This window comes from Sarcophilus harrisii, chromosome 1 (assembly GCF_902635505.1).
Source record: "Sarcophilus harrisii chromosome 1, mSarHar1.11, whole genome shotgun sequence".
Lineage (NCBI taxonomy): Eukaryota > Metazoa > Chordata > Mammalia > Dasyuromorphia > Dasyuridae > Sarcophilus > Sarcophilus harrisii.
In genome coordinates, this window is record NC_045426.1 from 161089288 (window position 1) to 161110449 (window position 21162).

At 31.8% G+C, this 21162-nt stretch overlaps 1 protein-coding gene across 8 annotated transcripts in view; it reads right to left on the bottom strand.

Moving 5' to 3' along the window:
• Positions 1-5399: 5399 nt before the first annotated feature.
• TENT2 (terminal nucleotidyltransferase 2) overlaps positions 5400-21162 on the bottom strand; it is a 74170-nt gene continuing 58407 nt past the window's right edge. For 3 of the 8 annotated variants that reach the window (XM_031966058.1, XM_031966060.1, XM_031966049.1), the window contains 4 exons: positions 20566-20702; positions 17099-17190; positions 9230-9309; positions 5403-7317 (listed from right to left, as the gene is read on the bottom strand). In XM_031966058.1, the coding sequence (XP_031821918.1) occupies positions 7246-7317; positions 9230-9309; positions 17099-17190; positions 20566-20702 (381 nt within the window). In that variant the 3' untranslated portion in view covers positions 5403-7245. Of the gene's footprint in view, positions 7318-9229; positions 9310-14647; positions 15012-17098; positions 17191-20565; positions 20703-21162 lie in introns of those variants that run through there. The other 5 variants (XM_031966026.1, XM_031966041.1, XM_031966033.1 and 2 more) reach the window with 5 other exon arrangements.

The window sequence follows — 21162 nt, forward strand, 5'->3', positions numbered from 1 at the left end:
TGCTCCCATATATTTAATTTTAATGCTTCACAGTGAGCTGGAAAGTAAGTCTAAGTTTCTGAAAGATAAGACAACACAAAATTGTTGGCAGAGTTTACCATTCCTCTCAGGCTTTCTCTGCCAACACTTGTAAGGGAAAGACTATAAATATTTGTCCAATAACTAATAAGAGGCTATGCTACTACTGGAAAAAAGGAACAAAATTCTTTGGTCTTGCTTTAAGTTAAGCCAAAAGACATCAATTTGATCTTAGATTAATAAAATGTAAACTCATTGAGGGCAGGCATTGTCTTTTGCCTCTTTTTGTATTGACAGCACTTAGTACAGTACCTGGCATATAGTAAGAGTTTAACAAAAGTTTGATTGGGCTCCCCTTAAGAGACAATAAAAGCAACTGGTTTAGATTCATTTTATGCTCTAAAGCAAAAAGAAATGGGTCGTTTTTTCTTAATGTGATCATAATGAATTTGAGCAAAGAGATCATCTGGAAGATAAGTGCAGTTTTGCTGCAAAAGATGAAATGGAGAAATTCCATGAAGAACTTTGCAAGATCTTCCAAAAGTCAATACACAAACTTCAATGGTGATAATTTCAAAACTTCTCTACGTCTATCAAAAAGAAAACTTGAGTAGAGGGATTATGTTGCTTAGTTATACTTCATTCCCAGCACTTAGCTTCTTCTGGCATATGGCAAGAGCTTTGTGAATTATTCTCCCTTTCATTTAAAGTGGGAATAAGAGGAAGATGTTTGTTTTTTTAAGTTGGAAAATATGGTACAGATTTTTAAAAATGAAGTGACCAAAGGCTTAAACAGATTACTCAAAGGCCCTATGCCTATAAATTATCACTCAAAAATAGTTAGAACACTTTTTTAAAAATACATACCCATTGTGGAAATGTTTTCTTTAACCTTATTTGTTAAAAAAAATGGTTCATTTCTTGTTTTTCCAAAATGGGGAGGTGTTAGAAATTAAAACTTCAGACCCAAATTCTTGTAGTGAAAGGAGGAGTTATATTCCATATCTTGCCCTCTTTATCCCCTCCTCAGAATTTCCATTGAGGGAGACCTTTCCAAAATAATTTGACATTTCCAATACATATACTCAATATAGTTGCCTGTTCCTCCCTCCCCTTGCCAGATCATCATATGTTCAAAAACAGTGGCTATCTCCTTAAGAGAGGTAAAATTAATATACATGAGGTTTATTAACCATGCTCAATTAAAAATTTAGCATGCTTGGGTCATAAACCCAGGTCATTTGCACTCAACCAACATCTGTGGTTATTTCTGTTGACTTAAAAACATTCTTTAATTCTCTTCAGGTAGGATGTTCTGACCCTAAAACTTAAATCACATTCTTTTCTACCATGGCAATGGAGCAGGAGGCTGTAAGAGTATGAAACTTTTTAACTGTGGAAACAAAAACCTTACAATTTTATTTCTCATAGAAGAGGAGATAAGAAAAAGAGACAAGAGATTTCTAATTTTGAAATTTTATCTATTTCTATCTAAAACACTAATTCTTCTTGCCAAATGGAGAGAAATTTCAAGAAACTAGTTTAGAATACAAGTTCATTTGCAATATACAAGTTCAAATTCATATTATGGAGGAGGTTAATATTGCCCAAAGACTGTCTTGAAGCAAAGTGTCCAGAATGAGGGTAGTGATATTAGTATATGCACCTTGGTTAGACTTCATTTTGAGTACGGCCATCAGGTCTTGGCTACATTTTTTTAGGAAGGATATAGGTAAAATGAAGGTATCCAGAATATTGGATTTGGTAAAAAGAACTAGAGTATACCTTAAAAAAAAAAGATTTAAGAAAATAAATGTGGTAATATAAAAGTGGTAACACATACATTCTGCTTGGCCCTCTAAGGGCAACTATAAATACAATAAGTGGAACCTAGATTTGTTTATTAAATTTTTTTTTATTTGCAAAATTGATTTTAAACATTTGTTGGATTTTTTTAAGTGTTAAGATTACTCATTTTCATTCAGGAGCTCAAAAAACCCTCAAATTAGGAGTGGATATAACACTTCAACTTTTTTTCATCTATGTGATAACTATGTATTAAGCTTAGAAGCCTCTCAAGGGCATAAATAAAAAGCAAGATCAGAATGCGTTTTCAATTCTTAATCTGCTAATCAGATCATGGGAATTATATGCAAGTTTCTTACTCTCTCTCCCCCTGCTCAGTTACAAACATGTATGTCAAAACTAAATCCCTGCATTGGGCATGTACAAAAAATAAACCCCTCAATCTGAATTTCTCTATTAGAAGGGAGCAAAAACCCTTATTATAAACTATCCAGTAGTGAAATCGGTTGATTGGGGAGGGAGGGGGGAAGCATGGTGTGCTCCTTTTCTAATTGGATCCCTTAAAGGAGTGGCTGGATGACCACTTGGTGATATTGCCAAGACAATTCTTGCTCAACTTCCAAGCGGCTTTTCTTACTTATACAGAGTTGTGCTGCCTCACAAAATTAGAAAAAGATCTATGATTTCATTTTTACAAGAAACTCTTGGATTAAAAAACTCCCTTAAAAATCTAGGTTGGTTGCTTCTCTACAAATTAGAAGTCTTAAAGAGTAGCTTAGAGCACTTCAAGGATATGACTTGCTAAGGATATGTAAAGGGTGGGACTTGAATTCAAGTATTCCTTGCTACAAAGCCAGATCTTGTCTTACTTTGCCATGAATTCCTCTCAAAAGCATTTTGATATAATAGGATCACAGACTCAGATTTGGGAAAGTCTTTTGTGTTGTTTCAATTCTGTAGCATGCGGCTTTCCTTACAGTTCCAACTCTCACAATTCATAAACTGCTACTAGAAAAAACCACACCTTTGTTAGCAAGGTGATATCTCCGTTTTTCAGTATGCTATCAAATCTGCCAAAGCTTTTCTTTCAAAGAACAAGCTTCTTTTAATTTTATGGCTGTAGTTGCTGCAATCTCTGAACCCAAGAATGTAAAATCAAACACTAATTCCACTTCTCTATTTACCATGCAGTGATGGGACCAGTTTTTTCAATGCTAAGCCAGATTTTACATTCTCCTCTTTCCCCTTCTCAACAAGAAGCTTAATTCCTCTTCACTTTCTGCCGTCAAGCGTGGTTTCATCTACCTAACTGAGATTATTGATATTTCTCTCCCAGCAAATTTAATATTTCACATTACATATTTTGCAAATAAGTTAAATAAGGTGACAATAAATAGTCTTTGTCAGACTCCTTTTCCAATCTTAATCCATTCAGTTGTTCCATGTTTGATTCTAACTGTTGCTTCTTTGCCTATATACAGGTTCCTCAGGAAATGAAATGATATATTCTGTTCTCTTTGAGGACTTGTAGTCAATGAAGTAAAAGTAGATATTTTTTTTCTGGAACTCCCTTGCTTTTTATATAATCCAGTGAATGTTGGCAATTTGGCCAATAGTTCCTCTGCCTCTTTGAAAATCAGCCTGTTGTTCTGGTAATTTTTGGTTCATATATTGCTAAAGCCTAGCTTGAATCTTAAACATAATCTCACTGGCATATAAAATAAGCACCATTTTCTGATAATTTGAACATTTCTTGGCATTGCCCTTTTCTTTAGGATTGAGATGTAAACCGATCTTTTCCAATCCAATGGCCACTGTTGAGTTTTATAAATTTGTTGGCAAAGTGAGTACAGTATTTTAATAGCTTCATCTTTTAGGATTTTAAATAACAGCTAGAATTCCATTATTTCCACTAGCCTTATTGTTAGTAGGAATTCCTAAGGCCCATTTTGACTTCATCTTCCAGGATGTCTGGCTCTAGATCAGTAATTACCCTAGTATGATTCTCTACGATGTCAAGAAGGGAAGGTCCTTAAAGGTCATCTAGTCCAACTGTGATTTCATTTGCAAATGAGGAAACTGAGGTCCCAGAGAGGTCAAGGACTAAAATAAGTAAAATATGTCACATGATAAGTTGAAGAAATTGACAACGATTTAGTCTAAAGAAGACAAGATTAGAGGGAAGAGAAAAGGATTTGATGCCTCTTTTCCAAGTTTTTGAAGAGTTATCCTAAGAGGGATGATTTGTGTTGCTTTAAACCAACCGAGAAAGAAGAATTAACAATGGAAGAAAGACCTAGAGAGATACATTTTAGCTTGATGTAAGGCAAAACTTTAACAATTAACAGTTGTTCAAAAGAGAGGTAAGGTTGCCCATCACTGCAGTTCTTCAAGTAGAGGACAGGAGACTGGTTGTCAGTGATGCTGTAAAAGAGACAAGTTGACACCTCCATTGAACTCAAATTCTGTGATTCCAAATAAGAGAAGACTGAACTGGAACATATTTAACTATTCAATATTTACAATAGTCCCAAGCTGCTCACTCTAATCTATCCTTTAACATCAATATTTTTCTACTGATGCTATGTGGCTTCACCCATATGGCTTCAACTAATTGAACACAACTTTCTCATCACCTTAATTGCACATGACCCCAAAAGGAAATTACTAATCTTTAGTAGGAAATTATGTCACAAGCAAACTGAGAAGAGGGAAGGACTTCCTATATTCAATAAGAATTTATGGGAATATGGTAGTTGGACAGAAATTAGGTTTACAACAATTCTTTATAACATGTATCAAGGGGCAACTAGGTGGCGCAGTGGATAGAGCACCAGCTTTGAAGTCAGGAGGAGGATAAGAGTTCAATCTGACCTCAGACACTTAATACTTCCTAGCTGTGTGATCCTGAGCAAGTCACTTAACCTCAGTTGCTTCAGTAAAACAAATAAATAATATGTATCAAATTAAGTTTCCAATGGATATGAGAACTAAATGCTTTAAAAAAAAAAAAAAATCACACCATAAAGTGTCCAAAAAAACCACAAAAAAATGGAGGGCAGGAGGGGAAAGTAGGAATTAAGAATGGTATTCTTACCTAAGTAAGGGAAGGAGTGATAAAAAACAAAAAAATTTTAAAACTTTAACACGGATAAAATCCATGAAGAAACTATCAAGTGGTAAAAACATTGCATAAAAGTGTGTTCCCAATATATGTATATGGAATGAACAAAAGTATGCAAGACTAAGAGCCATTTCCCAACAGATAAAGGGGCAAAGAATATGAACTTATGTGTAATGGGCCAGAACTCTTGTACTTGAAACAAGGATTCTTACAACAAGGTGTTAACTCAGTGGAATTGATAAGACAATGGTTATCTAGTTTAGCATGTGAGCTCTCTAGTTCAGTATGACTGAACTAACCTTATAACAAATAATGGTTCCCTAGTGACATAATGATTGGCTTATACTCAGTATGATGAATGGATTTAATTGTAACAGAGTATTTAAGAGGTCAGAGTCAGACCTAGAGTCAGACCTAGAGACAGACTCGAGACAGACTCAGAGAAGAAAGAGGACTGGAGACTAGAGCTCAACCTCTGGGACTCAGAGAGACATTCCATCTTCATCAGCCTCATGGTGGCTGGTCTGAAGGGCCTCCAGAAAGCTAACCAAGCCCCAGACAAGGAGACAGACTGTAAAGGAGATTTTTGGATTTTATCTCTGGCTATTCTCATGGTAATTACTCGGCTGAAACGAAGGCTGGTCCAAAGACTTCCAAAAAGCAAACCAGAAGGTTACAATTATGTGTCAAAAGATTTTAAATTAGCTCTCTGTACATAGTAATAAGTGCTTAAGAAATATTTGTTGACATATGTCGTAAAGAATAACTTTATAGCATTACTTGTAGGTCTTTGGTATCATTTAGTTTTCTTGAATAAGTTATAAATATTTTTGGGAGAAAATATATATGTGAAATTTTCTGGTTTTCCCCATTCCTGTACTAGTCAAATGAAACGAACTATTCTAGAATTTACGAAATTAACATAAATTCATAGATAATAACTAACACTTTCCATACATAAACTTTATTCCACTTGACACCATGCAAAATATTAAACTTAAGAGAAAACTGAAAATGTACACCTTCCTGAAATCAATGAAAAGCAATTAATTTAGACATATAAATTGGATTGCAAGAACAAACACATTACAGGCACAAACTGCGCTACAGCAAGTCTAAAAGAAGTTTCATACAGTCTTTTTTAAAAAGATAAAAAATTTTAATTACTTTTTTAATATTTCAATTTACAACAGCTGACCAATTTACAAATATTTATACACACACATACAAACACACACGCACACACGTGTGTACGCGCAAACCACCTTGGCTTTATTTTAGCAGCTATTTTAGCAGTCACCACAACTTTCTGTGGAAAGGAAATACTTTAAAAAAGGATCTGATCTATTCTTTACAAATATTAACCATTTACATATATTCATTTTGTGATGGATCATTTAAAACATTTTATAGTAGTTTGCTGCTTGAAAATTCCAGCTTAGATTATATTCATGTAATTTAATATTCAGAAAAATCCTGATACTAGAACTAGGATATAATCTTAACTCTGATAAGTGTCTCTGTTGTTTCCTGTCACGGAAAATAAAAATTTAAAAATGCTGAGTAGAAAAAAAGAGCTCATTATTCTGAGCTATTATAAACACCCAGAGACATCCCAGTATGTCAACAGTTGAGTAGATTCTTCAGAAAAATCCACCAACCTGGGTACAACATAGATTTAATGTTCATAGGTCTATGATGCAAAAGGTATTATTGTTTCAAAGTGAAAAATTAATTCCAATGTACTCCAAACATAGTCTCCTGTCTTATAGTAATATGGTCAAATCCTAAGGCCCCACCCTACCATTGAAATTTAAACAAAAAGGTTATGGTAATTTTTTTTGCTTCAACTTTCATTTTGCTCTTGTAGGTCTAGGCAATGAAACTGTAATTGAATGTTGTTAAACCTTGAGCATACTGATTACCTTTCCCATAAATTCAACAAATGTCTTCTATATTAATATGGTATAATTACATTTTGATCCTTTTCAAATCCTTTTAATTGCTCTGATCATCTTCATAAATATAGGTAATTTTGTGTTTTGAAACTTATGGCACAACAGCCTGTATTCTAAGTCAACAATATATACATTTTTTAGAAATGCATTTTTAAACTAAATTTATAGTAGCAAATGCCATAATAAAATATGCAATCTTTTATACAAATATTTTTAACAAAATCTGAAAAAAGAAAATATTTAATTAGAAAGAAACCATGATGGAGGGAACAAAATACATTGAGGTGTTAATAATGTCCTTTATTTCTTAGAATTAGGAATTAATTAGAAGCCAGTTATCTATTCTGCATAGTAGCTCTTAAAAGGTAGTATACTGTTCAAGTCTCTCTTGCTTTTCAATCTGTGCCATGACTGGGAGAGAAAGAGAAAAAAAAAGGCAAACAATTTACATCTGCTTTATTAACATGTAATATAAGTTAAATTTTCTCACCTCATTTAGTTCAACAATTTAAAAAATAATGCTTTTTCCTAATTCTTCACCTCACTAGTTATATGATTTCATTTCTCCAATAGGAAAGAGAACTAGAATAATACTAAAATGATAAACCCCATATCATATGTAATTAGAGGCTCATGAACACTATTCACAAAGGAGAGTCAACAACAATTTTTATATGGTGGTTCTTTTGGGCTTACTCAAAATTAGATATTTAGCAATGCTGAAGTTCCTTCTACTTTATTCTGAGTTTAATCAATGAACTTTATGATTCATAGCATTAACTGTAAAAAAGCTATACACTGATAAATTAATTTTGTTTAACAAATTATTCTTGATAAGAGCAAATGATTAAATGCTTCTCTGAAAACACTTATTTTACCTCAACCTCTATGCCTTAACTGAGGTCAAAAAGTGTAAAGAAATTCATCATCATTCACTTAGGGGCCAGTTTCCCAGATTAGCTAGTTAATTAAGTTGGTATTCAAGTCTTTCCAAACTTGGTAGAAACTGCCAGGGCTTACCCATTGTTGGTACAGCCTTTGAATACTTAGAATCACCTCCAATTTTCAATGAGGGAATTATATAGAACTTTAAAAAAGGTATATCTGCTAAGAAATGAAAATAATATGTATTTAATAACACCTCCCAAATACAGTTTATCTGATTCAATTAACCCTAATCTGATTACAAATAACCCTTGTAAGGTAGGCTGGGCAAGAAATAGAAAAAACTAATGGTCAAATCTTGAAATAAAAAGACTGATAATAAAACATACTTCTCCCCTCTCCTCTTGGCAGAGAGGTTATGGAGTGAAGGAGTAGAATGAGGAAAAAAGACTATCAGAAATAGCCTATATGTTAATTTATTTTGTTTAACTCTTATTTCTTTGCTAAAAAGAAAGGGTCCATAATAGATAAAATAGTATTACTGGGAATTTATGATGAAATTTAACAACCACCACAACAACAACAAGGATAAAACTTTTTTAAAATGGGAAAACCAAAGCTCAGAAAAGTGAATTAGTTTGCACACTTTTAAAAATACAAAGCTATAACCGCTATAACCTATAGACTTCTGATACCACATCCAGTGTTAATTCTATTATATCAGAAACAATGCTGTCATCTATGCATTCTACTTTTGTTCCAACTGCCAAATTAGGGATAGTCAAATCTGAGGCATTGCTTTTAGTATTCACAATGGTAACTTTTAATTATCTTTAAAACAGTTAAAAAAATTAAGTGTCCATTTTCTATTTTCTTTTTTACAATCCCTAAAGAATCCTCATGGTTTAACTATTTACTCTTTTCTAAGACATTGCTAAGACAATATCTTACCCTTAATATAAATTTAGCAAATATTTATTGAATTTAAATAAAACTAACTTGTTTTATGTTTTTTTAATTCTCCAAATATACCAAACTAGATTTTTAGACTATGACATGGAGAGGAAGAGAAAGTCTTCTGGCAAAAGGAAATACTGTATTGGGCACATAAATATAGGGCTAAAGTTTGACATCTACAATAATACTCCCAGAAACCAGTGGGAAACATTACAAAGAATACTTCTAGCTCCTGAGAGGCTGAAGTAGATATTTTCCAGAGTATAAATTACTTTACAAATTTACATATGCTCTTATTTTCTTGGATTTGTTGATTTAATTCTAAGTAATGAATGTTTTTATTGTAAAAGAACCCAAGTACACATTACTTTAAGAGATTATTAAACAATTTTTTCTCTTTCAAATACTATTAAGCACCAATACTGGAAAACTCACCAAAACCTAATAAAATAGTATCTTCAATTATGAATCATTGGTTTACCTTTAGAAATTCATCCTTGATCATGTCAAACTTCTGCTTTTCATGCACAGCTCTGGCTGTATTTGTTCCATCAAATGGTTCTGGAATGTTAGATGCACACAGTAAGAATTTGTTAAATCTACTCCTCATATAAAATTTATTGTTCATATCTTTAGATATATGATATCCAGTTTGAAAAAATAATGTAGAAAAGTCCAGTAAGGAAGTTGGATTTACAAGGTTAAAGCTTAGTTTGTGTAAAGTAAAGACAGATTTAGAAATCATAAACATTGAGGTGACAGTTGAAATTGTCAGTGTGGAAGAGAAAAACTTTCTAAGTTAAAAGAGAGAAAGAAGGAAAAACAAAATTTCAATTAAAGAACAAGCAACCCTTTAATAACTCTAATCAGAGACTCAAAGGAAAAAATTACTTTCCATAAAGACTGAATATTGGGATATTAGGAAGAAATGAAGTAAAAGATTAAAAAAAGAAGAAATAAAAAGCCCAAAGAGAAAAAATGGAAGGAAAAGAGTTTACAAGTGATAAATCTTATTCATTAAACATAATCCCTGAAAACATGAACAGACTAATTAGAAACCATTAACTTAATGAAACAACAATATCATAAAATTAAAAGGCTGAAAAAATAGAAGAATATTTAAGATATCAAACATCAAACTGACTTGGAAAACAGGTCAAAAAGAGATAATTTAAGAATCATTGAATTTCATGAAAACCACGGGGGAGGGGGGAAATCTCAATTTCATTTTCAAGAAATCATAAATGAAAACTTTTCAGATCTATTAGAACCAAAGGGCAAAAGCAAAGATAGAAAGAATCCAACTAACATCTCCTAAAAGGAATCTCAAAAAAAAAAAAAAAATCCCACAAGTCTTATGAATGTCATAGCTAAAAGTTAGACCTTTCAGTAAAAAAAGACTGCAAATAGCTATAAAGAGAATTCAAGAGACCAAGGAACTCTCACAACTTTCTCACAACTTCTACTATAAAACAGGAGAACTGAGCATATAATAATCTAAAAGGCAACAGAAATATAGGCTCTTACAATCAAAAACAACATCTTCTTCAGAACTGAATAAAACCTACTGGGGAAAAAACAGACTTTTCATGGAACAGAGAACATTGAAATATTTTTCGATGGAAATAACAGAACTAAGAAGGAACTTTAAAATGCAAACACAAAAAGTCCCAAAAAACTCTGAAAGGCAAACTGATTTCAATTGCAAAGGGCTATCTGATGATGTAGCACTAACATCCTACTAGAAAAAAAATATATTATTTAGAATAGTATGTCTTCAAAGGGTATTAGAAAGTATTTTTAAATTAGAAAAACTGAGGTTACAGGGATGAGCTGGTTCAGTGCTCAGAGACTGAAGGGGGAGATGAAAGAATATCCACTTGTGTGGGAAGTAAGAAGCAGCAGAATTTGCTATTTCTCATAACTGGGGGAGGGATTGAGAAGACTATACAAAAACATGGAAGAACAAGACAGAAGAAATAAAACTCACTTGTATGTAAAATGGAAAAAAAGAGGGTTGAGCATACCTCATTAATGTAGGAATTTATCAAATATAACAGAAAAACATGGGGGAAATAGGGGAAAGGTTAAAAGGGGTAAAATATGAAGGGAGAGTAACTATAAGCAAACAAACTGAATTCAGATTCAAACAGGGATCCTGGAAAAAGGGAAGGGAAGAAAAGCAAGAACCAGAATTCAAGTGTCTGCTTTAGCTTACCTCTTATATAACTGGGGAATGGCTAAGCAAATTGTGGTACATGAATATAATGTAATACAACAATATTATTCTATAATAAATGATGAAAAAGACAATTTTGGAAAATTTTAAGTATTAGGAACTAACAATGAAGTTAGTAGAACCAGGAAAAAAAATTATATAAGAACACCAACAGGGATGTTAGTAAAAGGAAATATATACCAGAAAGTTTAGCCTCAAAACTTTTAACATTTCCTGAAATGTATCACTCAGATACAGATTACAAAATGGAATTGGAGGAGAAGGGAGAGGAGGAAAAGGAGAGAAGAAAGAGAAGGGGGAAGGGGGAAGGGGGGAAAAAGAGAGAGAGAGAGAGAGAGAGAGAGAGAGAGTCAGAGAATGAAAGAGTCAAAAAGATAGGCCAACAATGAATTAGGCCCAATAATGAATAAATAGAGAGACCAGGCTGGATTGCATTTGGGAAATGTAGTATTTTCAATGACTCACAAAGCTGCCTAATGCCACAAAAAACAATCTTTTAAACATCAAGTGTTCTCTTGATGATGCTATGTGGCTGGAAATTACTGGATAAAAATAATATAACTTTAAGTGATAATGTGCTTCAATGATATCCATAAAATGTTAAAAGCGACATGATAAATGTGGAAATATGTTTGGAAGAATTGTACATGTTTAACCTATATTGGATTACTTACTTCCCCATTCTAGGGGAATGGGAAGGAAAGGAAGGAAAAAAATTTGGAACACATGATTTTGCAACGGGTGAATATGAACATCTTTGCATATATTTTGAAAAATAAAAAGCTATCATTATTTTTAAAAAACACAACAAAGTAATGAGCTACAACAATGACAACAAAAGAACTTTCAGAGTGCAGTATGTTAGTGATTTTACCATTTTTGGGTAGCAGCTAACTATTATTATGAAGGCAGAAAACCTAGATTTGCTTTCCCCAACAGGAAAGAATGAATGAAATTCAAATCTCCAGATTATCAACAAAAACAAGGTAGAAAGAATTTGACAGGCCAAAGGGAATTTTGAATTGTATCAGGAAGCTAAAGGGCAAAAGAAAAAAAACACAGAGAAAATACAGCACAGTAAGGACCACTGCAGCTCTGGAAATATATAATGCTTACAAATTCTTTACAAAAGAGGATCCAACCTTAAAGGAGAAGCCAGATTATTTTGCTCCAAGAAATGATGATGGGAAGAGGGCAGATTCTTAAAACTATAATACAATAAGCTTGACTTTAACTCTTGGCAAAATTCTACAATAAATTATTAAAGGCATAATTTATGAGCAATTAAGAGAAAAAACAATGATCACTATAAATCAGCCCTACATAGATTTATTACAAGTAGCCTTAACTATTTTTTAAAGACAGATTATTAGGCAGATATATTTGTGAAGAACTCTACAGTAGATAATAGCTCTAAGAATCTAAAAAAGGTGGTAAAACCTGAGATTCTGTGATCTGGAGAAGATGGTAAAAATAGATGGAATGTACTTCAAATGAGTTGAGGATTATAGATAACATCAGAGCTGGATTTTATTATATTTCTTGCACAAACTTTCTGTATGAGATGGGTAGATGGGAGTTATTTGATAATGCAACTAGGTTCTTTTGGAAATAATTAAATGTATTCAAAGAGAAAAAAATTATGACAATGACAATCTGGGGGGGAGGCTTCTATTAAGAGTGCCCCCAAGGATCTGTCCCTGATGCTATACTATTCAATATTTTTCAGTTATTTGGATAAGGACAGATGGCATACTTATCAAATTTGCAAATAATGACAGAGCTCCAAGGAAATCACTAATAAATTGCAAAGATGGAATTTAATGCAGTAAGTGTAAATTCCTTTGCTTGTAACAAAATAATCAATTGTAAAAGTCAACCCTCATTGTGCTCATAGCTCACTAAGAACTTCAGATTTTTTTTTCATGTCACCTGTTATCAAGCTCCTATACTTTTGCAGCTGATTATTCCATTATAATCAGATGACAAGCTGATGTAATTTTAGGTTTTATGAATACAAAATTCAGAATGAGGAGGGTGAAAGCCCTGTCAGATTAGACTACATTTGGAATAAACATTAAGTTCATTTCTTAGTACAATATTGTAAAAAATATTTTGATAAACTACAGCAGATGTAACAGAAAGGGATAAGGATGAAAAAAAAAAAAGATCTGTAGAAGTTGTTATGTAAAAAAGAGATAATATTTGTTTTATTAGAGGGCAGGGGTATCCATGAGCAATAAATGGAAACTTGCAGAAAGACTTCAGATAAGGGAAAAGCTTTTAACAATTAAGAGCTATCCAAAAGATAAACAGCCTCAAGTAATGAGTTCTTTATCACTAAGGTTAACCAAACATAGTGTATATGAAAATTCCTAACTGAATATGCATTGAACTAGATGATATCTCAGTTCTCTTTCCACCCGTGAGATTTTGTGAAGATAAGCACTAAGATTGTAGCAGATCAACAATCTTGAACTGACACTAGGAAACTAGTTTATTTTAATGAAGTCATAAATGGAATTTTCTTTGTAATATTTTTGTTATGCCCTTGGATTAAATAAGTATCATTATCCATTTTCTTGTTCCATTTTGGGCACAAATTAATTCTTCATTGGCAAGAATCTTAAGTGAATGTTTAAGCATGAGTAATTTAAACTTAAGTTTCCACTGAAGAATTAATAAAAGGCAAATAAATATTTAATACCACCAAATTCCACTTTCTAGGATTACAGGTGCTTCTTCGGTGAAAGGGCAAGTTGTATGTGTTACAATCAAGGACCAGAGTCCAGGTACAAAATGTCAAATGTCCTTTTCTAGTTGTGAGGTAGAAGCATATTTTTGGCAGCTTTCTTCTCTCTCTAGGAAGCTATGGGAAAACAAGTTCATTTACTCAAAGGAGAGGAAATTAGGAAGAATGAGAGAGAGGCAGACCTACACATACTAAAACATATGAGTGGATGGGCCCCAACTCCAAATGAAATGGTATGGAAGCTCTAATACAAACAGTCCTTTAGGCCCTGGTTAAGGAGGAATGCATCAGTAGAAATCTCTTGGCTTTATATATCTGATTCTTCAATGGAAACTTAAGTTTAAATTACCCATGCTTAAACATTCACTTAAGATTCTTGCCAATGAAGAATTAATTTGTGCCCAAAATGGAACAAAAAAATGGATAATGATACTTATTTAAACCAAGGGCATAACAAAAATATTACAAAGAAAATTCTCCACAATAATCTCAAAATATATTTGAACTCTTATCCTATAAAAGTATAGAATGATATACTGAAAAATATACTTTAACTCTGTCCTCAAACAGAGATCTGGACTGAATTGATTTAAGTCCATTCTAGCATAGAACTAGTTTATTTTAATGAAGTCATAAATGGAATTTTTATTTTAAAAACACAATCTAAGGAAATGTGACATATTTTTTAGGGTTATGGAATTTCTAATGGAAATAATATATTCACATAAACATCAATAATAACTCTTAGAAAAACTAATTATTTGAAAGAGATGTATTTTTTACTGTAGTATTTTTTTAAAGAGAAAATAGTTTGCCATAAAAAAATCAAATTTCATCATGTTTGATATTTTAAAGCAACCAATATCTAAGAAATAAAATCTATCCAGATTTTGTGCTTTAATTAAGTTTTATAAAGCCAGTTGCAAAATGTTTAATATTATCTAAAAACATTTATTAAGCAACCACTGGACAACCAGGATACCAGGAGCCACTCCCTAAATTATTTTTACTTTTAACTTCTATATAGATAAATTTTAAAATAATTATCCATTTTTACAAATCTACCCTAAACTCTTGCTACATCTAGATGCCATAAATTAATGACAAATTACTGAAATTGTAGAAAGAAACACTTGCCTATCATTCGGAGGCACCTAAAAAACATCATGGAGGTGAATAAGGGCTTGACCAGGTGGACAGGCAGGTGGTAGAGGGAGTTCCTCAGAGCATCCAGCCTAAACCTCTCACACAATCCAGAGTGTTATCTTTGCCCTGGAAACCAAAGAAGCAGGCACTTGCAGCTACTTCCTCAGCACTGCTTGAGTTCCCAGCTTTATCCTAGAAGCTTTAAATGATTCTGGCTAACTTGGGGACAAGGCCAGAAAAGAAGCCAATACTATAAAGGTCCAACAAAGCATGGGATAAAGGCCTAGATATCAAATCCCAGATAGATATTTTATTATTGTCCCCTAATCTATCTCAGTTAAAAAAAAAAAAAAAAAAGCAAAAAACTAAACCATATCTTTTACTTAAATTCCAAGATTTAAAACATGCATATTCCTTATTATTTATATTGTTTATTCCAATAAGAGAGATGATACAACTGATTACATATATATAACTACAAATATCTATATAGAAATGAAAACTACTATGTGTGTATATACAACTTACCTTTTAAATGCACAAATACATGAAAGATTTATTATCTTACTGTAGAGAATGTAAAGTTTGAAAATCTTTACAACTTAGTTGAAAGGTACTAGAGGGTAAGTTTAGGGACTTTTAAACTACTAAGTTCTTTAATTCTTATTTTTCTCATCTGTAAAATGAAGATAACCGTAACACTTACCTCACAGGTATATTATAATAAACACACGACAATATGTGTATTATCTCTTTATAAACTTCAAAGTAATATAGAAGTATCTATTTTAATCACTATTGTCATTGCTATCAAACAACTTGTTTGGAGTCACTTAGCTGCTAAGTGCCAAAGACAGAAATTAAACCTAGATCTTCCTGACTTCAGGCCTGAACTTTACCACCCACTATCATGATATCTCTATCATTTAAATACTTTCTTTTATATTTGCTTTAAAATTACTTTCTATTTTCAAAATCATGTGAAAAACATTTAACTTTATGTAAATGATTTGAGGAAGCTATAACATATTCAATTTTGCTTTAAATAAAGACTAATTCTACAGTGAGTTAATGTCATTTCTTTAGGTATGTTACACTTACATGGCCCTAATTCACGCATGATTATTAGGAAAGTATTATAGCTATAAACACTAAGATAGTATTTTTATAGAATATCACACATGAACTTACAATATCCCTATAAGAAAGATGTTGTGTAAGTAGTATTATATATTATGAACATTTTAAAGTAATATTGTATAATATTATATAAATATTATCTCCATTTTAAAATCACAGAATCATAGATTTAGAGTTTGAAGGGAATTTCAGGGTTCATCTACTTCCCTCTATTTCACAGCTAAGGACGCCAAAGCTCAGAGAATTTAAGTGATTCGCTCCCAAGTCATATCAAGAATAAACAATAGAGTTGGGAATTAAACCATGGTTATCTTCATCTTGGGCTAGTGTTATTCTCACTACTATTATGCTTCCTCATTATCACATTCCCTTTTTTAATAAGTCAAGAAGGTAATTTGATATCAATGAAATTACAAAGTATGATTCTTCAGTGTTTAAATAACAACTGATAAGCTTTTTAGGGAATTTGAAATTGTAACAACTAAGTGTGATCTTATTTACCAAAACGTTCTTGATTATTTTACACCTAAAATAAAGTGTTTATATATTTTTACATGTAAATAGCCTAAAAAGTTACAGAAAAAATATTAAAGTCTAAGTAACCTTATTACTTTTTATCAATAGTATGACTGACCAAAAGCAACTGCTCCAAAAAGTGAAAGACTAAAGAATAAGTGAAACTGTATCATTTTCCCCAACCAAAGTAAACTATCTTTGACTAATTCATCATAGCTATGTGACATAGGTAATTCACTTAACTTCTTCATGAACCAGGCTAAGGTCAGAGACTACAATTGCAGAGTAGGTTCGAATCTTCATTGATATAGAAAATTTCCTCCCCATAAGAGCTTCCTATATTTCTGAAACTGGAGGTCCAAACCTTTTCCCCCTTAAAAATATAACTTTATTACAAAATATTGTATATCTTTAAGATATACTAGAGAAGGAAAAAAGGCCTAAAATGTGAAATTCATCATAAATAAATATAATCACAAACTAAATTAATTACTGAACCAATTCATTCAGTAACACTAAGAATGGCAAATTAATTGTAAGAATGAATAAAAAATTACCTTCTACACAGATAAATTTATTTCTCCACTCAACACCATCAGGTCTTGGAAGAGCTTTGGCTTCACGGACTGAAATCATTTGGCTGCTCCAGCTAAAAAAGGAAAAATAATTTTTGTTAATCAAATGAATTTTTTTTCCAAGTAGGCACATTCTCCTCCTCACACCTGATGCCTCATAGTAATATGCAAGCGACTTTAGGCTCTCAAAAGCTATACCAGAACAAAGTAAAAGTTCTAATATGTTGGGAAGACTTCAAGTGTAGTTCCAATAATAAACTATGATTCCTTGTTCTAAGGACCACACTAGCTAAGTAGTGAAGCTAATCAACAGGAGGCTGGCCACCTGATGATGAATTCTTTGGCTATGTATAGCAAGCCATATAAAAATGCAAAGTAGAAAATGATGATCAGCTCCATGTGGGGCTATTTCTGTTTTTGCAGTGAGAATGACAAGAAGGCAGAAAAAGGTTCTAAAAATTACATAGGATTTATATCATGTTTAAACAGCAAATTAACCTCTAGGTACTTTAAATGTGAGATACCTGTCCACAATTGAAGCATAACAATCTTAACATTTGTGCTATAAATGCAAACCAGAAGACAAAAAGAAAGCTACAGCTTTAATGGAAGGATGCTTCCTTGGAGAGATGAAGGAATTTTCAATATCACTTTTACTGTAGATAAAAAAAAAATTAAAAAAAAAAAAACAAAACCATGAGTATATCTGATTAACTCATCTTAAAATGGTTTAAGCATTTGCAAAAAGACAACCATACTAACTATAGTTTATGAGATTACATCTATTTCACAGGTAAGAAAATAAAGAATTTCTATTTTTAAAAATGCAAAAAAGTCCCTGTAAAGCTTGTGTATTAATATATGTGCAGTTTAATACTTAGTGATTTCAATGCAAAGATGGACATAGCAGGGAATAGAAAAACACACATAGGTAACAAATATGACTCCGTGCTAACAAGTGAGGACAAAGGCTAGTAGAAGTCTCAAGTCTATATATCCCAAGTGTTTTCTTAAGAGATGAGAAACATTGGACCTGGTGAATACCAAATACCATCACTAAATATGACAATGATTATATTTTAAAATACAGGAACAACTCACTTGAGTAAATCTTTTTGAACAGCTGTCTACATACAATGGAATTCATTGATACCAAATTAGATCAAACAACAAATAACCTCTTTACTCAACAGGTATGGCAACCCAAGGTTTTAGAATGTACACTAAAATAGTCTAATTAACATACTCTAACCAAATCCCATCATTTTAGAAATGAACAAACTGAGGCTTTGTCAATTGTACTACTGAAATATTTGGGTCCTCTCTACAACCAATACCAGTCTGTAACTCTTTCAAGGACTTAATTGTAGAATATGATTTCAAAAGCTTTAAGATTACTATAGGCTATTTATTGTAAAAGAACACTTTTTCCTTACATGTTCTTTCAATAAGGAGGCCGTCCATATGTATATAGATTATACTTATTTCATAAAATTGGAGAAGTAGGCATATGGTTTAAAAATTGTTATTGTGTGTGTGTGTGTCTGAGTGTGTGAGAGACAGAGAGACAGAGAAAGAGTAGGGTCTGTCTTTTTCGTATTCATATTGCTACCTTCTCTTTCAGATAACTTAAGAACTCCTTAGTTTTATTCAAATCATTAAAACATGAGACATAATGCAAATATACTTGCCTTTGGGATTTAAAACTCAGTAAGTAATCTTTCGGTTATATCTTCCTAAAACTATCAAATTCTTCAATAAAATATACTGGATATAGGTTATTCTATTCTTAGCTAAAGAGTGTTGACACAGAAATTCTACCCAATAATCTACAATTACTGTGTATAATTCATTAATAAACTTTGAAAAGATATTCTGAAAAAGAATGAATTTTTAATATATGAAGATGAAATCCAATTTTTCTGAATAAGAATAAAATCAAGAATTTTATATGTATATATGTGTATGTACAATGTATATACACACACATACATAAAAATACACACAAGCTTCACCATTAGCACTACATTTGAATTAACTAATACTATTTTTTCTCTGTAAATCTCTTCCTTCCACTGCAAGTTAATCCACATCAATTTTTTTCCATTTCAGATAAGCAGAGCCCAGCAAACAGGACTGTACAGAACTAAACTTTGGTTCATTATAACTGGTTTTGAAAGAATGAAAATCTAAGAAGTGTTTAAATTACATATTATTACGAGAGAAAATATTCTTCTCCCCTTCCCAGAAGGACTTTTCAAAATGAAATATAGCAAAAGAATATTTTCTTCTTCAGCTAATAACTTACTCTTTTTTTTTTTTATTAGCTTTTTATTTACAAGTTATATGCATGGGCAATTTTACAGCATTGACAATTGCCAAACCTTTTGTTCCAATTTTTCTCCTCCTTCCCCACCCCCAGCCCCTCCCCTAGATGGCAGGATGACCAATACATGTTAAATATATTAAAGTATAATTTAAATACAAAATAAGTATACATGATCAAACCGCTAATAACTTATTCCTTTATGCACAAAAATGTCATTATCTTCTGATGTTACTAAGAAATTGCAAACAGAATTCTATGTTGTAAAACGATTACTTTTTAAAGTAAGTTTTGTTCTTTAAATTTTTTTTAAATGAACGCTTTTAAATATTTTTATTATATACAAAATACACTTTTGAAAGGCTTGATTTGAATTTCAGTCTTCCTGACTTCCAATTCTCAGAGTAAGAAAGTCAAGATTTTGAGGTTCTACTAATGATATTTACTATGTGTTCCTAGGCAAGTCACTCTCAGGGCCTCAGGTAAATCTTTAAGTCCATATAAATGTTGAAGCAGGCAATGATCTGAATTGGTAGAGGAAGTTTCCTAACTAGTGCTAGTTAACTCACTTAATTCAAATGTAGTGTTAATGGTGAAGCTTGTGTGTATTTTTATGTATATATATGTATGTGTATTTATAAATACACATACACATATATACATATATAAAATTAAGTGATTTTATTCTCATTCAAAAAAATTGGATCTCATTTTCATATAATAAAAATTCATTCTTTTTCAGAATATCTCCTCAAAATTTATTGGTGAATTATACAAAATTGTTATGACTGGGATAGCCATTCTTGTAAAAATATCCAAGTTTTTGTCTCTCTTACTTCATAGTCAAAAAGTATTACTTTAATCTTCCTCCTTTAGCCTTTTAAAAGGCATCTACTTAAAAGAAGTAGGTTAAAATGTATAAATATATTTTTTGTTAACTACAGAATCAAAAATATATTTCACTTCTTTTAAAGTATGTCATGGAAATTAAAATTAGTCAAAATTCAATACTGTTTTTTATTTAAAGCACTCATTTGTGAACCAATTACATAAAAACATTTTCAGGACACATTTACAACATTCCATTATATAAGAGTCAATAAATATAAAGAATATGACTTACTCAAATTCTGTGGCATAATATTTAAGGAAGCCCAATAACAGGTCCCCAAGAGCTGACCTATTCTTTGAGAGGTAAGGAGGAATGGTAAATGGAGCTTGATGTACAAGGTGCAGCTGCATAGAAGAACTAAAGGATTCCTGTCAAAATGGAAAGGGAAAAAATATACAGCAATTTGTAAAACATACAAGTCATAGACTTCATGTAATCTGATCTAAAGGATTTGAGAAAACACAGATGATATTTTATCTTAAGTATCTTTTCTATGATCCTTTCTCTGCCAAAAACAACATAAATTTGGGGATTTGAGAAGGCAGATTTCCAATACAGTTTTTCACCAAGATTTTGGCAGTCTTTAGTATAGCCTAGGAAGTACCTAAAAAATTGATGTTCTAATTCTTAGCTAGGAAATTGTTTAAAGGATTATAAACTGAAAGATAGGAATCATACTATAAAAGGAACAACTAACACTGAAAAGTCTATGGATAAGGCGACTTCATTCATGAGTAACTAAGGGTTATACAAAACATGTTGTGTTTCTGATAAAGATGATAAAAATTTGCTATATTTGTTTGAAAATGTTCTATACATTTAATTGTA